The sequence below is a fragment of the Tiliqua scincoides genome, chromosome 1 (genome assembly GCF_035046505.1).
Source record: "Tiliqua scincoides isolate rTilSci1 chromosome 1, rTilSci1.hap2, whole genome shotgun sequence".
Lineage (NCBI taxonomy): Eukaryota > Metazoa > Chordata > Lepidosauria > Squamata > Scincidae > Tiliqua > Tiliqua scincoides.
In genome coordinates this window covers 202027342-202047819 of record NC_089821.1, presented here as the reverse complement: position 1 = coordinate 202047819, position 20478 = coordinate 202027342, and the positions used below count along the sequence as shown (strand labels likewise).

At 41.9% G+C, this 20478-nt stretch overlaps 1 protein-coding gene across 4 annotated transcripts in view; it reads right to left on the bottom strand.

Annotated features, from left to right (window-relative positions):
- The window catches only part of NKAIN2 (sodium/potassium transporting ATPase interacting 2), a 587108-nt gene extending 567515 nt beyond the window's left edge, over window positions 1-19593 (bottom strand). For all 4 annotated transcript variants that reach the window (XM_066614091.1, XM_066614109.1, XM_066614118.1 and 1 more), the window contains exon 1: window positions 18685-19593. In XM_066614091.1, coding sequence (XP_066470188.1) covers window positions 18685-18738 — 54 coding nt within the window. In that variant the 5' untranslated portion in view covers window positions 18739-19593. The remainder of the gene's footprint in view (window positions 1-18684) is intronic.
- Between the last annotated feature and the right edge of the window lie 885 nt (window positions 19594-20478).

Sequence of the window (20478 nt, the reverse complement as noted above, 5' to 3'; positions counted from 1 at the left end):
GACACCCCTGGTTTAAGGCACTGGTTTACAGGAAAATCACAAACTAGTGGCTTCCCCTGCTAACAAGAAAACAGTTACTTTACTATTTGATAAAGTGAGGCTTCAATCCTATGTATGCTTACCTAGAGGTAAGACCCAATGAACACAGTTGGACTTACTTCTCAGTAAACATGCACAGAATTGCACTACAAATTTATTAGTGAAAGAGAAAGGAAAATTATACAGTATATTTTAAAATTAGTCTTATTTTACTATACACTAAATTTTATTATTATATCTGCAACTTTTTTCTGTCTCCATTAGCTTTGGAAAATCATCGAGGGCTGGCCCCCAAAAGTTAAATTAAAGACCTCCAGGATTTTGTTTTGTTTTGTTATGGCTAGAGGTGGGTGAAAACAGGTTTTTTTTGTTTGTTTTTTACAGATTTTAGTTTTCCAAAGTTAGAAGTTCAGAAAGCAGTGTTCTGTATTTTAATTCCAAAGGTGCATTTTTATAAATTATAATTTGAAATTATAATCACTTTGAAAGTGTACCAAGTAGATGATATGGGTGGTATAGTGTCAGAAGATGCAGCCACATGCACGTATAGGTGTTAGAAAATATGTAGAGGTGTTAGAGAATGGTTTTATTTTTTTGACAAATTTTGCAATTTCATTTTTTTTTAACACAAATGAGAATTGAGGAAAGCAGTGTTATGTGTTTTCCTTTTGTTATTAAAAACACTAGTTATGGCTAAAGGTTTCTCTCTTTTCAAATCAGTAAGGGAAACAGAAATGTGATACATAGCTTAAGTGGGTGTTTCATAAATGATGAATAATTACACAATATCATGCCTGTATCATTTAACAAGGCCTGAATTTTGAAAAAAAAAATGATATATGGCAATATACGAAGTAAAAATATCTTAACAAAAATCTCAAACTCTTCTTCAATCAGTAGTCACACAACAGTGGCCAAATTAGACATTATAATGGTTGTTCGATAGTCCTTTACATTCAGACGTCACTTCCCATCAGGGCAAACAGAAACCAATGGGAGGGGAATTCACCTCTTTCCTATCCACCATTTCCCCAAATTCTTATCCCCCCCCCCCCGCAGCTTTATCCACACAGAGGGAGTGTTTTAAGAAGACAAACACTTAAAATTATTGTGGGGGATTCAGTTAAAAAACTGTTTAAGCACCATCAGCTACTCTATGAAAAATGTTTTAGTTGTTCATTTAAAGAGGTTGCAGAACTACGTACTATTTTTATATGTGTCTATATAATGTAAACATTAAAACACGCAAAAAATAAACAAAATGAAATCAGATATTGTTCCCAAGTCAAAGACAACAAGAATAAAAATGGGACTTGAGTGCTTCATTATAGCAAAATACATTATAATTCAGAAATATTTATGTAGCTCCAGACAATTACTATTTCATTTCTAAGTAGCAGTGGCTGAACAATTTTTCAAACATTGCTCCTCAGACTGAAAAATATGAATACATCCAACATTTTAAATGTCCTTCCTCCTCCACCTGAGACTGGATGAATTTCAATTGAATGAAATAAATCACCTTTATTTGTTGACCTTTAAAAGACAATTTGTGGACCACATTTTGTTCTGATCAACAAAAATATTCAAGGAATTCAACATAATGCATTCCTAACATACGGAACTTATTTCTTCTCTAGTTTTAGTGTTTCATCAGCAAGTAAAATAAATTTATGAAAAATAAAAATATTTTTAATAGTATCTCGCTGTAAGGCACTTCATTTTGTAGTGCTTTTACAGCACTTTTCAGTTATATGAAATACCACCCCCCCCCCCCAGCCCTATGAACACCACATTCCTCAGCAATGTCTCCTCCATTACCTGGTCAACTAGGACATGCTATCAGGAGAAATCACCACCTTTGTCACTACTACTCCTACTACTAACACCACCTGTACTTCTATTGCCCAGGACTTGAGCAGTGCTTCCCAAACTCCTACAAGAGAGTTTTGAGCACTGTTAAGTGTGTGCAGGGGAGGGGCTATGGCAGTAACATGATTTCCAAGATTGCACTGTTGCCGGGGTTGGGAGGGGGTTTTTCATTTACTGACAGCCAGCACCAGAGTCCTGGGGAGTCCGGAGAGCCCTCCACAGGGTTCCCCATGCCTCAAACATGTACCCCAAAAATGGGCATTTCCAAATTTTGTCATGGAACTGGAAGTGCCCCCCCCTTTTTTTAAACATGTTTGGAGGTATGGGGAACCCTGCGGAGAGCTTCCTGGACTCTCCAGGACTCTGGTGCTGGCTGCCGATAAATGAAAAAACCCCTCCCTTCCCCCGGAAACAGTGCAATCTTGGAGATCACATTCCTACCATAGTCCCTCCCCTGCACACACTCAACAGTGCTCAAAACACCCTGGTAGGAGTTTGGGAAGTACTGCTCTAGTCCTGGGCAATAGAGATACAGGTTGTGGTAGTAGTAGTAGTAGTAGTAGTAGTAGTAGTAGTAGTAGTGGCAACAATGATGATTAAAGAGGCAAGGACAAGTGCTTACCCGGCTGCTGGGTCATGACCCACCAGTTTGGGAACGACTGAACTAAGAGCTCACAAACAGGAAGAACAAAGGAGTTTGGCATGGGAGTTTAGCAAGAAGTGGGGAAGAGCAGAGGTTGCTACCGGTGTTTCGTAGCTCTAAGCAACATAGTGAGAGAAATGTAAGGGTGACCTGCATGTACCATGTTTGTTTTCCTACCTGAAGGAAATATGAACTACACCTGCCACAAGTGCTATCTACTCTCCCTGCTGTGAGAAAAGCTGAACGCTTGAGAAACACCTTTCTACAGTGTGACTCATTAGGGAGGACAAGGAGTTCCTGGACAAAACAAAAGAAGCTCTCTAGGAAGGGAGGCAGAGGGAAGAAGTGTTTGCTGAGGAAAAAACTCCCAGTGGACTTGTGGATACATGAAAGCACATGGTACAGAGGAACAGAAGAATCAGAAAGCATTCCGTGCCACTGGACCTGAATGACCAGCACACGCTCTAACTTAGGAGTAGGATTCACAGCAATCTGGACAAGTATTGCACCTCCAACCTCCAGACTAAGGAGGAAGATAGTGATCTATGGATGGGAGAAACCAAACCATCATTTTGAGAATGACACACATGGCAATGGGTGACTCCCTACTGAGAGGAACAGGCAGTAGTAGACAGACCAAACATGTCATCCTAGAAAGAGTCTCGTCTTCCCGATGTGTGAACCTGGGATGTGATGGAAAGGTTTGATCCAAAAGAGCTTATGCTCTCATGATGGGTAAAAGCTAGTTGTTTCCCCAGTTACCTAATTATCAATAGCCTCTCATTGGTCTTTCCGCTACTCCTTAACATTCTATACTGCATTGTTTCAGGAGTTTGTACACTTGTGTGTCTTCCCAGCCCTTTCCCATCTGAGATTATGGCCAGTTATTGAACCTGAGAGCTTTTACGTACACAGCCTTTGCTGCTCCACTGGGAAGTCTGGGTTCTAGTCCTCTTATCACCCCCTTTACATAAAATAATTGTTACTGGAAACCACCCAAAATATACACTTTCTTTTATCACAGTCATCCTGTCCATTTACTCTCTTAACTCATTAGTATGCCATGCCAACTTCAAAAATTTTCCAGGAGACTGTTCTATCAGAACTTTGAATACAATGTGTTGGCTTCAGTTCATGTCTCCAGAGCAACTAAAAGTACTTTCACATTTAATTTTGATGAGGATAACTGCACAGCCTATACAATGTACTTTCACATTTAATTTTGATGAGGATAACTGCACAGCCTATACAATGTTTTATGATATTAAATAAAATATATCCTGCTGGAAGTTTATCATCTAAATATTGTACAAAGTAAAAGCAATGAAATGTAACAAATGGGAAGTTGAAAAAACAGTTCAATTATCAAAACTAACATAAAATAACTTTTTGAAATTGGGACATATAATATCTTCAAACTATAGGGAGCTATAAGTATATAGAACAGGAAAACCCATGCCAAAGCAATATGGTGGGTGCCTAAAAGTCAGTGAGTGAGTTTAATAAAGTGTAGCCAACGCCAAGGCTTTTAAAGACTCTTGTCTTTAGCAATTCTTCACAAGGGGCTGAAAGACACCTGGTGCATAGACAAAAGCTTATACTTTTTTGCAAGAACTGAAGGAAGAAAAGTTTCCCTTCTAGAGAGAGCTGTGCATCCCTTCCAAAAAATAAACAAAAAAAAAACCATTTTCCACACTACTCTTAGATACAACTCCTTTTATTTCTTGGCACTAGATTGATACAATACTCTTGTCTTAGGTGAAAGAGCTGAAGGAAAGAATGGAAAAAATATTTAAAATTCTTAAACACCAAGATTATATTTTTGACATTAATGCAAAGTACTGTACTATAAATTTTCTCAATGTGGGCCACTTTTTCTGATTCCTCATGGGCTTCAGGCAGTATCAGAAGAAGCAGCTTGCCTCCTGGTGAAGTACACTGATAAAGTTACACAAGCACTCCAACATTAGCATTGACTATTGTCCCTGAAGCATAATTCAAGATGGTATCTTCGTGACCTGATATGTTCCTAAACAGCTAGGATACACCTAACAGGCAGCCCAATGATGAAATCACTGTGTGGCAATGCAGCAGCGCCAAACTGGCTTTCTCTACATTCTGCAAGGGATTTTTGGCTGATAGAGATTTCCCGGAGTTGCCCCAGCTCAGGATTACTGATAGAGAGTTTTCTGGGACTTGGTCTCTGGGTCAAATACTAAGCAGACATAGACTCCTTTAAAGCATATAGAAAATTTATTTACATGCTATTTACAGATTAAGAATAGATTAGGATGGATACAGGTTCGAAGTTACCCCATGGTGGATCTTTGATTTCTCTCCGAACTACACCCAAAACTCCTTTACTTGTACTCTATGAAAAACAAGTGACCCATGTGATATACATGTCATTTCCCTCTCCTTATTTGGCATACTGGTGCATGGTTCCAGCCCTCTGTCAGCCACGTATGGAGAAGTTTCTGGCTTGCAACTTTGATTACATAAGACCCTGGAATGTTCCTTTTGGGAAAGCTATGACGCACATGTTTTTTCTCTCTCTGCAGGTCATCTTGACATAATGACTTTTCCTACCCTGTTTTTAACAGAAAAACACTAGTCATGCTTTTTCCTAATGTTCCTCCTCTGAGAGAAGTTAGGTTAACCCCTAAAATCTATATCAATCTCTTCAGATGCCATCAGTTGTCTGATTATTGCCCTTAATTATTGCCCTTAATTATTTTTACTGTTGCACCATTTTAAATGCAAGAGATAATTTTATATGCAGGAGAAAGATATGTAAAGAAAATACACTTGAGAGAGGTAAGATAGTTGAATCAAGATAGATTTCGCACACACATACACTCATCAGAGATCTTCATATTGTTATAAACTGACAAATATTTATAATAAATTGTAGAATAAATGAAGTCAAGAAATTATTAAAAATGCATAATTATGATCTGTGTTGAATAGAACTATTTACTATCCATTTTTACTTTGGTTGTAGAAAGTCAATTTCAGAAAGACAAGTAATTTCAGCTTCTCAGCATATCCAGCAGTAAGAAATAGCAGAATTATATTCTCAGGTATTCATACATCAAAATAAAGAATATATGTCATGTTTTAAATAAAGTTCAAAACCAATTATAGGAAGCATTCTCACGCCCAGCGTGGGTACCAGCAAGCTAATACTGGCACCCAACCAACCAATATTGGCGGGCCATTTATGCAAGCCCACTGGTTCTCATACCTTTTTGCTCCAGGACTCACTTTTCAGAATGACCCACTGGAATCTGTCTGGATCCCCACCAGAACTGATGTCATTAACCTAGAAATGACATTCATTTAGGCTTCAAACCTAAGCCGTAATCAGCCAAAGGTCGCATTACAGTGTGCTCGTCAAGTCAATTTATTAATACAGTCAGACCAGCATAAATAAACAGTGCACTCGTGCCGTTATTTTGGGTAGCTCAGAATCCCAGCTTTCCAGCTCTTAAGTCAAAGCAAAACACAAGACCTGGATTCTTCTCCAACCACACAGTCCCCCCTCTTTCCAGCACCCCATCTTCACACCTATTTAGGGTAACGCACCATGATTCTCTCCCACCAGGAGCCTGCCCTGCCCAGCAGATCTGTACCCTATATTTTCAGTTCTGTATTTTCAATGATGGCTGAGCTACATGATACGCTACCTATCTGAAACTGGCTCACAACCCACCTTGTGGGTCCCGACCCACAGTTTCAAAAAACGCCGTGCTATCCAATATGGATTGATTTGGGCACCAGTATTAGTTTGCTGATACCCAAGCTGGGCATATGCAAAAAGATGAATTTTGTTTTTCCCGTTTTTCAGCATTTAGTATCATCATCTTAATGCTGTATAATTCCAATCTTATGTTATTACTTGCTACATTTAACTTTATTTTTTAGAAAAACACCTAAGATATCTAAAAAATATCTTAATTCAATAAGATAAAAACAGCATTAAAATACAACAGCATAAACCATAAAAACCATGATGAAGTAGTTAATCCTCCTCTATTGAAAATCTGCCTAAATAAAAAGGACTTGCATCTTTTCCTATATAGATTGCCAAACTGACAGCCCATCCTCGTCTGGGTCAGTGGTCAGCACAGCAGCTCTTCCACTGGCGCTGACAGCTGCTGGGGATGCTGGCAGGAAGGCCAGAGCCTTCCCACATGTACTGTTGGCTCTCCCACTGCCCGCCACAGCATGTAAGTCAGAGAGAGGAGTGGGGGGATGGTATAAAGGGGGAGGGAGGAGACATAATAGGGATGTAGAGGCTGCGATACAGTATGGATCTGACAGTATTTATTTAACATTTAATTTTTAAAATGAACACTTTCATAAATGTTAAAATTCTACTATTCTAACACAACAAAAATATAACATTCATTTCTCTATTTTTTGCCACCAATGATTTGCCGCAGATACTCAGGTACAAGTCGAATTCACAGATAGGTCAAGGGCAGGTTTTGAGCCAAAATCATGGAATTTTCTATGACCCTTGGATAAGTCTGGGGGGGGGGGGACTATAAGCCAGATCCTGAAAAATAACTTACCAGTAATTGTTATCTAAGAACTGTACAGTCTCTAAATTATTAAAAACATAGTAAAAAATCATAAGTTACATTTTTATTCTTAACTTTTAAAATTCTGGTCTTCACAACTTCTGAGTAAACTGTAAACAACATACCAGTAGAACCATTAATCAAATCCTTCTTTAAGGTGCCTGATGTGTTAAGCCAGAGGCTCAACATATAACATACGATTTATAACACATAACTTGGAATGTGCAGTTCAATTCACAGCAGAGAGACAAGCAACAAGAACTGAGCATGAGCAAGCACAGCTACACATAGCTGCAACCCGATTTACTCAGAAGTAGACCCATTGCTGTGCATGGGTGTTATTCGTAAGTAATGGTGCATTGAATTGTATCCTTGAACTTTGTTTCAGATGGAAATGAGGATTACATCCTGGCGTTTTTAAATCCTGCCAAAAAGAAAGAGGCTTGATTGATTTAAATGGAGGCCTGGCTTACTTTTGTCTCAGGAGGACCTACAAGGTCCTCTGGCTGTAGCCTTGTTGCCCAGGAGTCAAACAGCCCTCCATCTCTGCACTGTCCTCTTGTTCTCAGATTGGCTGTTCAGGCAGGATCACACCCAACCCTTCCTGCATCATTTCGCAAATGTTTGACAGAGGTCTGGTTGCCTGAACAGTCCTGACCCCGATTGTCCCACAGATAAGGGGAGGAGATAGTTTACACTTGATTTATTGGCAGAAATTTTTCATCTTATAGGTGAGCATCTGTGTGATAAGATGAATACTGAACAGGGATTTAGTGAACAAACATTAGAACTAGGATCAAAACAATTACCTTGTACACCTAAGTAAAGTGTATAATATAATTTAGTTTGCATTTTTCTTTTTTGAACAGCAGAAACACCCACACACCTTATCACAAACTGCTTTTGAAACTCTTCAGTTTCATAAACAGTGGACACAGAGGTGTTTGAGGAACAGAAACACAGTACCTCCTTGAACTAGTTCTTTGGAACCCAGCTTGGATAATTCGTCAAAAATTGTATAAATAAAGGGAGTGATGCAGATGGATTGCAATCTCAGGAAGAAAACACTCATGCAGAACAGCTCCAGAAAGCCATGCTATTGATCTGCTTGTTTGGTCTTGTCAGTTTCAGCATTTAGGCTACTTTGACTCTCCCCCTCCCCCAGTTCTACAAAAAAGAAATCTGAAAGCAGCTACCTGGAGCAAGGTGGAAATACTCCAGTTATGCTCTTTGACACAGTGCAACCCTATGCAGTTCTATTCAGAAATAAGTCTCATTAAGCTCAATAGGGCTTACTCTCAGATAACCACTTAATGAAGTGAATGGTGAACCACCACACAGAAGCTCTACTTGGTAAAGTGCTATGGGATTTTCACCACAACAATATTTCAGAGATTTCTGATATACTCTTAAAAGGTAATAATATTTTCTACTAGATAAATAAATGTATGCTTTCTTATTTTGAAGCTTAGACCACAAAGCAAAACTATTCACACTGAATGGCCTGAAATTTATAAAGATCCTATTATGAAAACCCCAACAAACAGAATAAAACTATAAGGGGCATTTCCATCTGTAACCTGGTACTGTACATATTCAAAATTTGTAACCAGGCATGATCTCAAAGTCTTGTAAGAAATTTGTAAAATCTGGCTGTTGACTCCTTCTTAAAGCACTCAGGAATCTCTCTTGGAGGGGAAAATCTGTGCCTCTCTATACTAGGGAGACAGCTACTAACTGGAATAGCTCTGGTAAGAATAGTTCTCTGAATTACCAGGCTGCTGGGTCTGCTAATTAGCAACTGACATCAGATGGGTGTGACAGGAAGGGAGGGGGGAAATTAGTCCTGGACAAGCCTTTTGGCACATAACCATTTAGACTGTTTGGTTGTCCGATGCTTGTGATTGGCCAGAGCCTCTGAGCAAGTAACTGGTGCCATCTCTTAGGAACACTGCATCACCCTTCTAGTTTTTCTGGGGTCTTAAGCCTTGAAGGTAGTGTCTTGGGTATAAAAACCCTTTCTGGGGTGTGGCTAGTTGCCTCCTGTCACTAGACCCAGCACAGCAGCCAGCCCTGTTGTGGGATACTGTTTCAACTTTCTACACACACTCAAGAGCTAAGATCCCAGTTGAAGTTAACCTGTGTTCAGAGGTGCCCAAACCCTGGCCCTGGGGCCACTTGCGGCCCTCGAGGACTCCAAATCTGACCCACAGGAAGCCCCCAGTCTCCAATGAGACTCTGGCCCTCCGGAGACTTGAATTGGGCCAACACGGGCTCTACCAACTGCTCTCAGCATGAGGACGACTGTTCAACCTCTTGCGTGAGCTGTGGGACGAGGGCTCCCTCCACTGCTTCCTGTTTCACATCTATGATGCAGCAGCAGCAAAAGAAAGGTCATCCTTGCTTTGCACAATACCTTTTATAGGCCTTAAGCTATTGCAAGACCTTCATTCATTTGTATAAGTTCCATTGCTAATATATTCATTAATGTAATTTTATTCAAATTTGAAATGTAAATTAATTTTTTTTCCTGGTACCCAACACAGAGAGATGATGTGGCCCACTTGCCAAAAAGTTTGGATACCTCCGAGTTAGAAGCTAAGCTTTGATGTTTTCTTGTTCTGTATAATTCCCATAACAGTACTGTAAGACTCTTATGGTTGTTTTATGTCTTAATTCTTAAGCTTTACAGTAGTGTGGGATATGAAGAAAGCCTGGTTCAACTAAACCACAGCCAGTAGTATTCAGTAGTGTGGCTATTTTGCCAGTACAGGGCCCCACCCCATATCTGTGGATCCTGTATCCATGGATTCACTTATCCACGGATTGGGTCTGTGCCCTCTCAGCAGGGCCTGGCAGAATTTTGGTTTGTCCCTGCAGGACAGCTGACAGGTAGCATTACACTTATGAAGTCAAACAATTATTTATACCCAGTGTTTAACCACAAGGTGAGCACAGAAACATAGCCTTCAGCTACTGGGCATGTTTCAGAAAGTGAGGTTTTTGGGGACAACAACAGGTAACAAAAGAAAGTCACCATTTTTATGTCCTTATAAATCACAAAGCCATAATGATGCTTATATGAAGACAGTCAAGTTTGTTTCATGGAAGATGTAGACTATGGAGGGCCTATATGGAAAATATTCAGGTATACAACCAGACATGCTTTCTCTATTCCCCTGACAACCTCAACTAACAGTTCCAGCTCTTCAAGGTATTGGAAATAATTTGACTGAGAGGCAAAGTCTTTTTCTTAAACAGCACCAATCATTATACTGAATTATGTCACATAGGATGAATACACAATAGTATAGATTAAAACATGAATGGCTAAAAACTGGAGTTGTGATCATCATTCTAAGGCTCATTTAACTGAAGCTGGAGACACAGATATTCTCAAAGGCACATATGAAAGGACCTACTAACCTCCAAATAGTCTGCTTCATGACAAATGTAAATTAACATAAAGGTTCTGTGTTCTTCATAGGAATACGTCACAACCCTGGTACAAAAGGCCTCCAAGATACTTGTTATGGGAAGAATAAAAGTTCTGTTCTGGTTGAGTGGTTGAATGTGTTATTGTTTTACTATTTATGCAATACAAACAAAAATACTGTAAATATGAATACTACTACTGTTTCATCTGGAAATTAATTGTCACTGACGATATTCCTACATTGCACAAACATCACATTGCACAAACATCATTTTGTACATGTGATTTCCTTTAAAATGCAAAATTTACAACACTTAGCTTCAGCAAAACAATAAATACAGTTAATGCAGGTACAGTATATATAACTATACATCATAGTTTTAGTTAAGTGCACAGTTTTAGGAAATTGACAGGGTCTTCAACCACAGTGATGAATAACTATGTACAGTATGTCTAATACATAGCATTCCTGTATAACATATAGTTAAATGCAGAATTCTTCAAATTAATCACTGGTCAGGGAGGTTGCACTTGAATAAATGTACTTTTGAAGTATTTTGCCATTCCACATGAAACAAGACTGATTACTGGTTTTTCACCAACTTTTCTTTCAAGTGACTAGCAGATACAGGTGGCTGTTCTACTGCTTGCATTTTTAAAAGCACTGTTTTTAAAATTATTTATAAAAATTAACCTGAAACTGCTATTATGACTTCCTTATACCACGGGGGAATGTAGGAGGAGCTCAGTTCCTATGCAAAACCTTTTCAGCAGATTTCTTGAAGAAAGGCATGATTAACCCATTTTAAAACCTCTTTGTACAGTAGTCACATAGATCAATTTAAACCCCCTTTTCAGTAAGTGAGGCAGTTAATTGTGCCTTAAAATGCCATAACTAACTTTTCTGATCTGAACATCTTAATCCCCATATGACCAAATACTGTTCAGAACAGCATATGAATTACACATGCAATACAAACTTGCTTATCACAATAGTCTGGAAGCAACATACGCAGTATGGGAATAAAATGTATTACATGTATCCATGGATTCAGTTATCTGCGGATCAGGTCCGCAGGGCCTCCCATGCATGTCACCTCCAGAGGGTCCTCTGAGGCCAGCAGAAGCCACGGACATCCATAAAAAAGTCAATTCCAGTTTCTCCATTAAGGAGGCCCAGTGAAGCCCTGGAGACCTGGAGCCATGTCCATAAATGGCCTCTGCTGGGCTCAGAGGACCCTCTGGAGGCAAGCTCCCCTTGGGTCTGGAAAGTGGGAGAAGGTGCTCACCTGTATCCTTGGTTTTACTTAACCACAGGGGTTCCTGAAATGGAACCCCCACAGATACGGGGGTATGTCTGTAGTTCATTTGCAGGTCAATCAGTTTCACTAGCATTAGCTGCCTTATGTCAGTCACAAAAATCACTCCAACAGAGCACAGAGGTACATGCTAACACAGCACCTGCGGGAAGTCTACAACTGTACCACATGCAATATGGTGCCATGGGAACCCAGGGGCTTGTCTCCCCACCTGGGGGGTCTGAGGGCCTCAGAGAAGGTCCAGAAGGCCCACAGCCCCCTCTGTGAGTCTTCCTGAACCTTGTTATCACTCTGATCGGCAGTTCAGAGCGCACTTTCTGTTTTCATGCGAAAACCGGAAGTGCGCTCTGAGCTGCTGATCAGAGCAATAACAAGCTTCAGGGAGATGCACAGAGAGGGCCATGGACTTTCCAGACCCTCTCTGAGGCCTGCAGACCCTCCCAGTAGGCAGACAACCCCCTGGGTCCCCATAGTGCCTTGATAACCGCAGTGCTGTAGAGGCAGATTCCCTATCCCAGACCCAAACCCTGCCAAAACTTACCAGTGGTTTCTGAACTCCTGGAGAGTTTGAAAACCGCTGCTCTATACAATCTCTCAGATAGCCTACATTAACATAAGCTCTTTGGCAAAGAGCTTCAGACCTACTGCTGAAATCAATGTTTCTTGTTAGCTAAGGTCCTTCAAAAAAGGTTTCAAAACCAAAACCTGAGCACTTCCACTGATGTCACTGGCACTGTCACTGGTTCCTGCTGTAGAAGACTCAGAGCTCTGTTCCCCCTGCCCAGTACACCCCTGCTTACAATTATTGTTATTAAGAGTACTTATGTCACCAAAAAAGGTCACAAAGCTGTTTACATAGAAAGACTGTTAAACAATGGTTCTCATTCCTAAAGGACTGACAATCTAACAAATGCAAAAGAAACATCAGCATGCAATCACTATAATTATGGAAGTCCCAATAATGATAAAATGCTTCTTTAACTTTCAAAGGCAATTTTGTCCACCAAAGGTCACCAGACAAGTCACTGTTTAAAAGTCTGATTCTTAGTAAACACGGTCACCTTCTTAAACTACATTATATTAATCCAAGAATAAGCACTCTTGGGTTGGTGCTTTCAGAACTGCATTCAAAAGCTACACAAGAAGTAAATTATGAACAACATGAATAAGTGTACTGGCTAAAAATACTATTTATCAATGGTGGCTGGGACACTTTATTCTTACAAGAAAAGAACTTAATAAGTCATTGTTTGAATTTTTATTTTGTTTGCATTTTCTTCTAGAGCCAGAAACCAAACAGACAATTTTATTAGTTTTTAAAGTTTTCCCTGCAATAACAAAACAAATCTTGCAAGTCTCTAGCTCGTTTAACTACTCCCTTTTAGAAAAGTTATGGCACTAATCAAATGAGGACAAGTCTCTAACAGTCTCCAAAAATATGTATGACAGGAAGATATGCTATGCTAGCTTTGGTTCTTTGACACCACAGAAGCATTTCTATTAATATTTACACAACCTCTTCTTCAACCCATAAAAGGATTGCAAATTACATTGGCTACTATGTACATAGAATTCGGTCCTAAAGCTTTATAAGGATTTATACTACACATCAAAAAAACACCCCCAAACCAAGAGGAATATACAAGTCCAGCCTTTGTTATACACAGATTTGACTCAACACAAATGGCCCCTGCAAATGAGAAGGAATGTGCTGATCCCTGAAAAAGCGGGAAAATGCACCCCTTTAAAATCATAGTTTAAAAAACTGCTTTTTACTGTTGCAGACAGACAATCATGCAAGTGATTACAGGTATAACCTAAGTATCCACAGATTTATCTGTCAAAGCTGATGAGAAGGGCCCTTTAAATTAAAGGAAAACAGTTCTTTAATAATGCCAGAGAGGGCTGCTGGCTGACAATCCATCAATCATTCTCTGCAGGCTTCACTCCTCCCTTTCCCCTGAGCATGTGAAAGAAGGTTAAATGGTAGCAATTATCACTTCTCCATTCTTTCCCCCTTGCTGGGGCTCCCGATGAAGGGAGGGATTGCTGCCTCCTAGTGAAGCCTAAGCTCCTGGATAGAGACTGATGGCCTCTGTGTGCATTACAAAGGTCAGCAAGGCTGTTTTTAAATCACCAGAGCAAAGAAACTTTGTTTTTTAAATTGCTTTAGTGTGTTTTTTGCCATCCATGTGAGTTTTTGGAACAGAACACTCTGGAATAATGAGACTCAACCTGTATTATAAGGAAGTGAGACCAATAATTATGACCTCCTAATGCACTAGAAATTTAAGATGGTAGATTCACCAGACACAGTTTCATCCTCTTACTTCCAATGGTATGACTGTTTTTTCCATCAACCCATGTGGTACTAGATCATACACCAGGAAGTCAATGATTCTTCAGCAATCTCATTTAGAATTTACTAAATACAGAACAACCTGCAGGACATGATTTGATTCTCACATGTTTCATTTCCAAGTCTCACCTAAATGTTCATTGGGGTGAGGAACAATCCAGCAATGATGGGGGTTAAAAGGGTACAAAACCAACATTTCATATTCTTCCCTGCTACACAAGTACCCTCCCTTGAGAGACAGTCTCTCACTTTAACAACTTGGAGAAATTAAGAGGCATTTGGAAATCATTTTAATATACTGATTTAATTAACAGTATCAGTTACCAGTGAGATAAGCTTATTACCTGCTATTTTTTTCACATAAGTTTCAAAAGAAGGAAATGAGCTTGTCAGTAGCAGTTCTCCATGGTGCATAGGAGAGTAGGCAGGGGCATGCAAGTATGTAAAGGGGAAAATGAAACATAAGACAGTGTGCAACCAGGATAGGTATCCCACATTATTCTTTGAGAATTTTTGGTAACCTGTATGATGTAACTGAGTTCCTCATACTAACCTGTCAAAGGAAGTGCATTCTAAAAAACTTACATTCTACCAGCTGTCTAGTCAACAGTAAAGTATGTACATGATCTGAAAAGAACCAAAGACTATGCACTACTGCCCAAAATGAAACACACAAGCTGACTACAAGTGTATCCAGAATTGCTCAGAAGTTTGGCACATTGGATTTTAATGGCATATTTCTAAGCAAATATTTTATTTGACAAAAAGTACTATTTTTAATATCATATAGTTAATGTTATTGTAATAAGAATTTGTTCTTGTAACAAACTGAATGTGAAAGGGATCTATAGCAGGTCACCCGGTTGAGCCCGAAAGAAGCTGCAGGGACATTGTGATCCAGGTAAGTTTGGAAACCACTCAATGGTATAGTATGGGTGGGCAGAGGATACAATCCTCTGGGTTTGCCACTTAGGCAAAAACCGGAAGTGCCTTTCTAAGGCCTCCAGGAGACCTTCTGAGACCCAGGGAGGCCGCCACACACAGAACTGCCTTTTACAGGCCAGGGAAGGTGTACGGAGGGATGTCAAAACTTTTTTTGGTCCTGGCTACGCTACTTGAACCACTGATCTATAGCAATAAGAGGGATCAAAAAGTAACTAGTCCTGCCCCTCCAAGGCATTATCTACCACATACAACCTACATATGCACCACACAAGAAGTCCGGGAATCCTGTCATCAAGACGACATTGCCAGAAGCCTGTAAGAGTAGAGAACAAGGCACACCATGCCAAGCAGGCCCACAAACCTGCTGCTTCCCAATCAATCCCATGCCAATTAAGTAAATTTCTTCCCCGCCCATGGAGATCTGTTTGGCACCCACCTTGATTTCCACCTCTGGTTTAAAGCATATTTGTTCCACCATGCTTTTTATCTGACTAATATGTGAAATCCTTAATTTGCCTGTTTCCCTTACTTTCAGAAACATTTATCTGCTCTTCTTGCTTGCATTTTACTGTTGAAATGTTTTTAAACTGCTGTTAGCCACCTTGGACACTCTTAGTGCTGTGGAAAATGAGGGATACAAATCTCTTATTAACAAATACATGAAAATGAAGCAAGCCTATATATGCCAACAATAGGGAGCTGTAGTCTATGGTGAATACACCTGTATGATAAAACATATTTCAACTGTGTTAATTAAACATTTGACATTTTTAGGTGTATGCCTAAAAAATCATCACGAGTGAAACACCCTTAACTTTCCATTAGCTTTGGGGGGTGGGGGAGGTTGAAAAAATTCTAATGTTTATTGGCAGATGCACAGCATTAACTAAAAATTGCCCCAGTGCAACCTGTGGCATCTTAATCAAAGCAGACACACTGAAATCCTACAGACAGTGGGAGTCACCATGTTGATAGAATCACTCATACATAAACATTTTAAAGTAACATAAGGATGCAGAAGTCAATCTTTACTGAAGCTAACTGCAGTTCCCAACTCTAGTGAATACAGCATCTCAGTAAAGAGCTTTCATTCAATGTGAAAAGAATGTTCCTCAATAATTTTTTCTTATGTATATGAAGTCTGCTTCAATTTTTTGACATATTTGTAATGTATATACCTGTCCTGATATATAAATCAGCCAAACCATCTAGCCTGTCAATACATCCGACAATTTATTTCAAATAAGACTCATTTTAAGTTTTTTATCCCATGAATCTGTGACATGCAATATTAGCATGTGACTTATTCTATAGCCCAATAGCATTAAAGGAAGAAAGACATATTTCTGCACACTAGTATTAGGTTTTTGGAGCTTTTTAAAGTCACATAACCCTATAATCTGCATTCCTTCACATACCTAAGCAAATGTACATCTCTTTGCCTTTTACCATTTCACTCTCTACATAATGTTGATGCAAAACAGGTTTAAATCAACCTACAAGAGAATGTATTCAGTGGTTCCCTTGAACACATACAGTAGTTGCTGCTATACTGCACCAAGAAACAAGGGGCACAAGCCATGCAATATCAGGAGATAGTAACAAACAAGAAAGGGTTGTTTTCCTCATACTCTGCCTGTGAGTTTCCTAGAAGTATCTGGCTGATCCCTACTGGAAAAAGGACCTGATGTATCTTGGCCCTCAGTGGGCAAGATACATGCATTTTTAACTATTCCCACATAAAATGTAAAACTTCAGTGATAAGCGTTATCAGATTTAAAAATCCTGCAAATAGCTTATATCCCAAAAATTCCACTTACTATGGGCTTGAGCTCAAGGGTTTTATACATGAATAAATCAAGTAAACACACACACACACAGTTCAATTACCTTTTGGGCAGAACTTGATTTTGACAAACAGAATGCTTCCTTCCATATAAAGATAATAGATTCAACTGATATAAAGATCAAAGGCATGTACTCTACAATGATCAACAAACCTTTCCTATGTACCAATGTTGGTTGTGAAAAGGTACTCTCCTATGCAGTATTTTGAATCACCCATATTTATAGGAAAAATTGTGGGTAGGTTGCCAGTTGCAAGGTTGCACTCTTACAGTTTCCTTCCTTCTCAAGGTTAACTGCTTGAAGATACCATTCCACAACCTGTTCCATCAAACCTTTCATTTAAAGCAAGTTCATAAATCGGGTGTCTTTTGTGGCTAACTGCTTAATTGGAACGGTGTAACTGCACCATCTTTCCATCCTCAAGGCATCCAGCACAATTTCAGCTGAGACACACCACACAGACTCAGTAACAGATTTTCTAGTTAGCAGTTCATTCTTCAATATATGCAGTCACTCCAGATTCTGCACAGTCTATAATATGCATTTGCTGCACAGCAATAATTGCTTAAGCTTCTCCCTCTCCTTCACACTCACCTGTTTCATTCATTCTTAACCACTGCATTTACTTGATGATCTTGTGAGCAAGCTCATTGTTAGAACTAAAACTGGGTTCACTTACTATAACTAATGAAGCTCAACTTTCAACTTTTCTATCTCAAGCCTTTCTGAGGAGTTAACTTTTCACCCCTGCTGCAAAACTACACTTTTCTCACCATCAGCTATTCTATCCAGGGCAATTACTGTACCTGTAAACCACCTTTCTTTCTAAAAAAAAAAAACAAACCACTTAGCACTACAAAGCTACCAGATCTCTTTGAGTTGGTGAGCCTTCAAGGGAAAGGGGGGGGGGGTGTCCACTTTCAACAACCACAAACCAACCTGATTCCTATTAATGCTCTCTCAAAACTGTGTCCCATGAAGTTAAGTGCGACTTAGAGTCCAATCCTATGCATGTCTATTCAGAAGTAACAGTCCTGGGAGTAAGCCCCTTTACAGTCAGTGGGGTTGACTACAGTCAATGGGGCTTGCTCCCAGGAAAGTGTGGATAGGCTTGTAGCCTGATTTCCAAGTAAGGCTACAATCCTATTCACACTTAGGTGGGAGTAAGCCCCATTATAGTCAATGGGCCTTACTCCCAGGAAAGGGAAAGTGTGGATAGGCTTGAAGCCTAGGAGTAAGCCCCACTATAGTCAATGAGGCTTACTTCCAGGAAAGTGTGAGTAAGATTGTAGCCTCATTTCCAAGTAAGGCTGCAATGCTATTCACACTGACCTAGGAGTAAGCCCCATTATATTCAAAGGGGCTTGCTCCCAGGAAAGTGTGGGTAGGCTTGTAGCCTGATTTCCAAGTAAGGCTGCATCCGATCCACACTTACGTGGGAGCAAGCCCTGTCTGACTACAATGGGACTTACTTCTGAGTAGTTGGGCACAGGATTGGGCTCTGAGTGAGCACGGAGGAGTGCAACCTTGAAGCAAAGTGCCTGCCACCCTGCAACAAACCCCAGCCCCTCGGGACGTGGCAGGTCTCTTCCGGGCGAGCACCCCGAGAAGGGCCACGAGGCGGAGGCACTTACCAGTTGCATGCCGCAGATGGAGACCAGCGTGCACCTGCCGCTGCAATAGCCCATGGCTTCCGAGAGCCCCGCTGTCCCACGCGCAGCCCGAGCGTATCCAATCAGACGCCGGCAGAGGCGAAGCGAGCCCGGGCAGGACTCGGGGGGCTCCTGCCTGCCGCCGCCAGCGCGTCCCGGGAAGTGCCAGGCATTAGGACCCGCGCCGCGGCAGCGCAGCCTCCTCCGCTACTCCCCTCGTGCAAAGATGCCTCCTCCAGGAGAAGCAGCCGCGCGGGCGGGGAAGGGGTGCGCAGCAGCAGCCCCCCAAGGCAGCCGGCCTGGGCTCGCCATCCAGAGCCGCTTGCTCCTGCTCAGCTCATCCCGTCCGCGCTCAGGCGCTGGCAGCGCAGCCTCTTCTGGTCCTGCTCAGAGGCTGGCCAGGGGTCCCCCCTGCCAAGGCTCCCCGTCCTCCATGTGATGGCAGTGGCGGCGGCGGCGGCGGCAGCAGGGCGATTATTCCCAATGCAGCAACACAGCAACAGAAGGAGGAGGAAGGGGGCTGCTGCTCAGAAGCATGACAGGCGCTGTCTCGCAGTGTTTGCAAGGCTGCTGCTTCCTGCTCCAGCCCCGCTTGCAGGAGGAGGAGGAGGAGGAGGACCACCCCCAAGCCCCCTCTGACTTGGGCTCCCTGCTTCAGCCTTGGGGTGATCTCCCTCCCTCGTCACAGGCGGCAGCCCGACCTCAGTGACGCCTGCCTGCTCTTTCCCGGAAAGCCCCTGCAGCCTCCCTGCTGCTCAGCGCCGGAGTGGAGGGGGGGGGAAGCACCTCCAACTTGAGCCTGGGTGATGCTCGCCCCTCTGGAACGGAGGCTGCTTTGCATGCACCCCGGGATGGAGGGGGGGCGACGGGGGTGTGGAGGTCACCCTGGAGAGGCAGGGGTTCTGCTTTCCCCCTGCCGCGGGGAGAGGGAGGCTGTGGGTGCTCCACGTCTCCTCAGGTGCACGTGAGGACGCTGCTGGGGCTCAGCTCCCTTGTCTGGGCGGGGCGGGGGCTGCTGCTGCTGCCGCCGCCGCCTCTGGAGCAAGCGGGCGGGGGACGCGCAGAGTTCTCTGCTGCCGCCTCCTGGCCTCTGTTGGAGAAGCAAAGGAGCAGGGAAAAGAAAGGAGCAGCCTCCCCCTGAGTCAGGCAGGCTGCAACCTCAGCCAGACTTCCCTGGGAGGAAGTCCCGGTTACTCTAATGAGGCTTACTTCTGAGGAGACATGTAGAGGATAGGGCTTTCAGGTGGCTTGGTTCACCCAACTAAGGGCCGAATCCTGTCCAACTTTCCAGCATCGATGCAGCCGCAATGCAGCGCCCCCCCAGGTGATGACAAAAGTTCCCATACCTTGAGGAGGCCTCTGTGACTGCTGCCCCACCACAAGGTGCAGTGCACACCCACTGGCATGGCTGCACTGGCATTGGAAAATTGGATAGGATTGGGCCCTTACTAGTACACTACACTTGTGTTTCTCAACCATACCACTTCACGTAGTCCACCGATTAGAAGGATCACAGGAAGTAACTGGTGATGACATCAGGAGGCCAGATGTGATGTCACAAACATCATAAGAGGGTGGACAGGAGTGCAGAAAAGCATGCTTTCGAGCTCTGCCCATCAAGCCAAGCCTCCTACCACTGTTTGTGGTGTCACATTCCTGGACTCACTGCCAGGCAGCAGGGGTCCAGGGGTCTTGCAAGTACCACCACACACCACCTCAAGTACCACTGGTGCCCTACACTGCACTATTGCACTACACTGACTGTCTACACCAGGA